At 30.5% G+C, this 6,098-nt stretch overlaps 1 protein-coding gene across 1 annotated transcript; it reads left to right on the forward strand.

The window, feature by feature from the left end:
• The first annotated feature begins 1,587 nt into the window (after positions 1-1,587).
• Positions 1,588-5,695, forward strand: LOC123905763 (basic leucine zipper 34-like). Its single transcript, XM_045955484.1, has 4 exons — positions 1,588-2,537; positions 3,145-3,235; positions 3,341-3,467; positions 4,713-5,695. The coding sequence occupies exons 1-4, from the start codon at positions 1,930-1,932 to the stop codon at positions 4,880-4,882; spliced, it is 996 nt and encodes a 331-aa protein (XP_045811440.1). The 5' UTR covers positions 1,588-1,929; the 3' UTR covers positions 4,883-5,695.
• The last annotated feature ends 403 nt before the right edge of the window (positions 5,696-6,098 follow it).

Below are 6,098 nucleotides of genomic sequence, written 5' to 3' on the forward strand. Positions count from 1 at the left end.
TGATAACAGCTCACACATATTTGGATCTTATGGATCAAAGCAAAATGAAGATCAAGACTGTTCCAAGACTGAACAGAGAATCTGCAAATTATGCAGAAGCTGTCTGCTGCTTATGAAGCACTGAGTAACAGCTCTATTTTGCCCTCTAACTGATATACCTGAAGGCCAAGCTTCAACCTCAAGCAAGCATCTATAAAAGGCAATCAAATCCAAGAGAAAGAGCAAGAGTTTTCAAGCAATCTAAGTCATACAAACACATTCAATCTCTTTAGCTCAAAGCCTTTTTTCAAGCCACTCTTTTGTATTATAATCTGAGTACAAATCTCTTTTAGAGTGCTTTTTTCTAAGCTTCTCTTTTGTATTGAGTCTGAAATTAGCTTAGAACCAAATCATTCATATTGTAATTGCTCAAGTCAATACGTGACTATTGATTGAGTGTTGTTTGGTCAAGGTGACTAGGAAAGTTCAAAGCTCTAGGAGCTTTGGTAAGTTGTTGATCTTAGGTCAAGATCAAAGAGAAATTGTAAGTCTTGGATCCGTAACTTTTAAGTGATTCTAGTGGACAAACTCACAGGTGGTGGGGACTGGACATAACCCAAAGATTAGGGGTGAACCAGGATAACTTTGTGTTTATCTTCTTTCCCTTAACTTTTATTTTCTGCAACTGTTTTACATAGCACAGATCATTCTTAGAACGATCTCACTGAGCACAGAATTAGTTTTATCACTAACCATTTATATTGTGACTTAAGTTTAAATTTTAAAAGGGTCACAAATTCAAACCCTCCTTTTCTTGTGAAAAACTTTGCTACTTCACTTTTGAGACACTACTAAAGAAATAAAAAAAAAAAAGTAAATTTTATTTTGAAAGTATTAATTTTTTAATTTTAAAAATATTTCCCAAAAATTATTACTGTATGAGGTTTTCTTAAGTAGTACTCCGGGACATTAGTTGTCTTTTTTAAAAAATTAATGACTGTGTAAACAAACTTTACTCTGTATAAAAATTAATAAAAAAATGTTAACTAATGTCTAGACATTAGTTAAGAAAACTAAATATAAAAAATTATTTTAGAATTTGTATAGTCAATAATTTAAAATATAAAAAATATTATTTTCAATATAAAATAGTTTGTTAAAAAAAATATTTTCAATATGAAATAGTTTGTTGTCCATTTGTATTTTATTTATTTATAATTATCCTATAATTATTAATAAAAATATGTTTATTTTTTTATCTAAAAATGTAAAACTTACCATTTTTTATTTTTTTTAACTAGTCTCATAGTGTAACTGGGTAAGTATAACCCAAAATTAATCTTATCTTATAAACAAACAAACAAACAAACAAACAAAGCATTGGTGACTTTCCAGTAATACAGTTGAGTTTGAGGAGACCCAAAACAAACACATAACAGCTGTTCCATAGCTGTCCAATTCCTTTCTCCATGTGACCCCACTACACAAACTCATAGATGTGCAGATACCCCCACCCCACAGATTTGTTATTTATTGGGATTTTAAACCCCAAAACAATAATATTAATGGACATAAATCTTAATTACACTTAAAAAAGATTAAAAATTGATGATTATTTTGTACTAATATATTCAATTGAATTCACATTGTTGTTCCTCTTGTGCCTTTCTAACATTCCCTCTGGCTCCTTCACATACATACATACATAATATCCTCTTACATGTTTCTTCATTTTCTTTGTCTACTCGACACACACACACATTAATTCATTTCTTCTCCTACTCATGAGTCATGACATAATAATGCACACAAATTGCATTGCTTATGCATATATATAAATAATAGTATGGTATAACACATTTCATTTGTTGAGGCAATTTCATTGTATCTAATCTAGCTAGCTAGCTATTTTGTGTTTGGTTATAAGTTTAATCATTTCTTATCTCTCAAATGGCTCAATTGCCACCAAAGGTTCCAATTCCAAACATGACACCAACTTGGCCTGAATTTTCTTCACACCAAAAATTACCTACCCTTAAAACCTTATTGTCACCAAATGCTTCAAACTTTCAAAACAATCAACAAAATCCTTCATGGGTGGACGAGTTTCTAGACTTCTCATCCGCCAGACGAGGAGTCCACAGACGGTCTGCGAGCGACTCCGTCACCTTCATAGAGACATCAATGATGGAGCATTGTCGCCGTAGAGACGGTGACAATGAGTTTGAAAGGTTTGATGATGAACAATTGATGTCTATGTTTTGTGTGGACGAGGTTTCGGGGAAAAACATGATGCCGCCACCATCAGCAACAGCTGCATTGTCTTCTAACTCTAACCCTTCAACTCCTTCTGATCATAACAGCATCAATGATGACAAAGAAGAGGAGGAAGATGAGGAAAAACAACAACAATTGAAGCATGAATTTGATGAGGATGAAATTAGTGAAGGCAAACAAGAAACTGCACGTATTGTCAATGATGATGATGACGACGACAATAATGCAAATCGAACAAATTTTTCAAGTCAGAAAATTACTGACCCCAAGAGGGTTAAAAGGTACTGTTCAAACATTGATCATGTCACACGATTCACATTAATTTCTAAAAGCAAATATATATACACACACTCCATCTCTCCCAAAATATAAGTAAAAAAAAAATTAATGTATTTAGTCTAAATTTTACACCAAATACATCAATATTTAATCAATTTTTGTTTATATTTTGAGACGGAAGGAGTATGTTTCATGGCTTATTTTATTGTAAATTTATAATATTATTGTGTGAGTGAGACAATTTAGTGTTAATTTATGCATTATACCGGAGAGAACATGTTCTTCATGATAGTATTTCAGAAAACTTTTGTTCCCTCTGTCTAAAAATATAAGCAAAAATTTATTAACAAAAGCTCATGTATTTAGTGTAAAATTTAGACCAAATACATTAACTTTTGCTGACTCATTTTTGGGTCGGATCGGAGGGATTATTATTTAACAATATTTATTCAATATTTCTGGTGTTAGATCTGATTTAATTTATGAGAATTAATTTGCTGCCATTGAAACATAAGTGATGCTGATATATTATGTAAGAATATAGTATATATTTTTGTTACCTTTTATTGATGTGATTATAATTATTGTTTTGTTTTGTATATGTATCAGAATCTTGGCAAATAGACAATCTGCACAAAGATCAAGAGTGAGGAAGTTACAATACATATCAGAACTTGAACGAAGTGTGTCTTCATTACAGGTGAATTTAACAAAAGTTACATTAAATTGAACATGATTTATATACAAACCATATTATATAATTTCCTTTTAACTTATGAATTAATGTGTTGATGAATGAATGAAGGCTGAGGTATCAGTACTGTCACCAAGAGTTGCATATTTGGATCATCAGAGATTGCTTCTAAATGTTGATAACAGTGCTCTCAAGCAAAGAATCGCAGCACTTGCCCAAGACAAAATCTTCAAAGATGGTACTTATTCTCTCTTACCTAAACTATTCTCATTTCACTTTTTATTGTCATGATTCTAGTACAAGTTTTCTGATTAAATCATTCTTTAGAGTTTGTTACCTTAGCATTATTCTTATACCATCTAACTTTAAGGGAAAAACCATGCATGCATATATCTGTATGATTGGTTATTAATCTGTGGTTTTAAGGTATGTCATGTTGCAAGAAAAATGAGATAGAATTATAGAAATAAAGTACAATTCAGTGCCTGTTTTTATTTTGATTAAATTGATTTTGTAAAATTAATTTTAGCTAAAACTTAAAAATGTGTTTAATATAAACTTGTTTATGTTTGAATACATATAAAAGTGAATCAAACAATAATTTTTTTAAAAAAAATTAGGTTTAGACTCAAAAGCTACAAATGATACCTTCGAGTTAGAATTAAATTGTGGAGACAAAATTAATTCTACTCGAGTGTAACCAAACTTGCCAAAATTAATTTTACGTTTTCGTGATCAATTTTGAGGCTTCAAATTTGAAAAATGGATAAGATGCACTCAATGATTGATGCAGTCAGCTACAGTCATCATCCCTGAGCCGTCTGATAAAAGTCATTCGTTCAAATTTTAAAACAAATTTTATTTTTATTTAATACTGCATATAATTTGAGATTGAAATCCTAACCGTCTGATCTAAATCTGAAGTCTTTAAATATGCCTACTACACGACTGTAAAATTTGTGTCTGTGTATTGAATCCAGATCATTCAAACTTGGAACTAAACATAGGCTTTGATGTACTTTTCAATTGTACCACTAAGCTTCCAGTTGCAATTGCAACTCCAAAAAAATTTAAGTATTCTTTATGGAGGAAAATTATTAAAAAAATAAAATAAAAAACTATATAAAAAATTGAACAAAGGGTACCAAAGGGAATTAGGTTATTTTTGGTGGAACTTTGCATCGTACGGCACATGGTTTGAATATACTAGTACTCCTACTAGTACTTTAGAAGAGTTGAAACAGAGCAATTATTAGAGAAGAGGACAGATTGATATATTGATTTTAGTAAAAGCATTTGCATGCAGTTGCACACATATTAAAATGCTGTGTGTCTGAGATCACCATGTGCTGTGTCTGCAACAAGTAGTTAGTTATATTATTCAGATTCAGATGACAGATTACTATTGTACTATAGCAGTACTTAAAAAGCTTCAAAATAATATAATTGATTATATTTAAGCTGATGTAATTTAATAATGCAGCTCATCAAGAAGCATTGAAGAGGGAGATAGAGAGACTGAGGCAAGTGTATCACCAACAAAACAACATCAAGAACAATAATAATGCTACAGTAGTATCACCATCTCCATCACCTAAACCACATTGTGATAATGATACTCACATTGAAAATGAACATCTTATCAATGTTTGAGAATACATCATGATCAAATAGTTCACATGATCCTATTCTGTCATTCTTTCTATTTTATTTTTAGTTTATCGAAGATGTTAGCATGATTTTTCTAGAAAGTGGATTATTTTTGGAATATCCCTCTTATCGTTATTACAAAATATAAGCAAAAAAAAATATATATATATATATATATATATATATATATATATATATATATAGCTTACAATGCAGTGTATGTTGATATTACAATGGGTTTATTAAAATCACGATGATTTACGGTGATTTGTCAAAAACTACATTTTATAGTTTCTGCAAAATTACGGTAAATTACTGTAATTCTAGCCTACTTGATGTGATACCAATGTAATGTAATGAATGTGGTATATATGAGTTGGGTAATGAGATGATATGGTAAGAAATGTTATTAGGCAATTGAAGAATGAAGGAAGGATATTAGTGGTAAGCTTTTGCTATCAAAAAACTGTTGGCAGTCACGTGATGTGTTTACTTTAAAGAAGGGACCACTCAAAGATGCATGATTGGAATTCAGTGAAACACATGTGCACCACTCAGTGACATCAATATCAAAGAGAAGAAATAAACAGTACATGGTTTTTTGTTGGTGTCTGCTTTAACTAGATGGGGTTTATGTAATGTAATGTTGGAGATTCTTTCATTTTTTTTCTTTTTTTTGTTGTTATTATTTGTTGTTTGTCTTTGAGTTTTTATTTATGGTGTTTTTCAATTCAAGTTGGAAAACAAAGACTAGTGGAGTTTTATTGGGATGGATGAAAGGAAGGTGCATGTCAGTGAAGTCTTTGCCTCCTCTAAGGTTTTGTTTTGTTTTGTTTTGTTGTACTTCTTTTTTACTATTATTGTTTACTTTCCATCATCTTTATTAGACTTATATTAATTGGAAAAATTAATCCAAGTGTAAATATTTTAATCAATTGTTATTGTAAGTGGTGAAAGTGTAAAATTAAATGTTGCAACATTTCGTGTGTTATGGATTGATCATGTATTCCTATGAATTAATAGTTGATAGATGCAACCAACTAGAATGAGACAATGAATCAATGATGTTAGGATTATTAGAGATATTTATACAAATTTCTGAAAGTAGTTGTAGACTGATAGTTGCATATGACAACATTGAATCATTGGTGTCATGATTTTAAAAAATGGTCCCTATGCATGTGTAGAAGAACGTGTATACTCAACTTGTAAATGCAGC

The sequence above is a fragment of the Trifolium pratense genome, linkage group LG2 (genome assembly GCF_020283565.1).
Source record: "Trifolium pratense cultivar HEN17-A07 linkage group LG2, ARS_RC_1.1, whole genome shotgun sequence".
Lineage (NCBI taxonomy): Eukaryota > Viridiplantae > Streptophyta > Magnoliopsida > Fabales > Fabaceae > Trifolium > Trifolium pratense.

Bases quoted from the DNA above. Each gene is read 5' to 3' on its own strand.
- LOC123905763 (XM_045955484.1), top strand. From the start codon at position 1,930: ATGGCTCAATTGCCACCAAAGGTTCCAATTCCAAACATGACACCAACT. The intron at 3,236-3,340 runs GTGAATTTAACA...GAATGAATGAAG, and splicing joins GAAGTGTGTCTTCATTACAG to GCTGAGGTATCAGTACTGTC. The intron at 3,468-4,712 runs GTACTTATTCTC...TTAATAATGCAG, and splicing joins AGACAAAATCTTCAAAGATG to CTCATCAAGAAGCATTGAAG.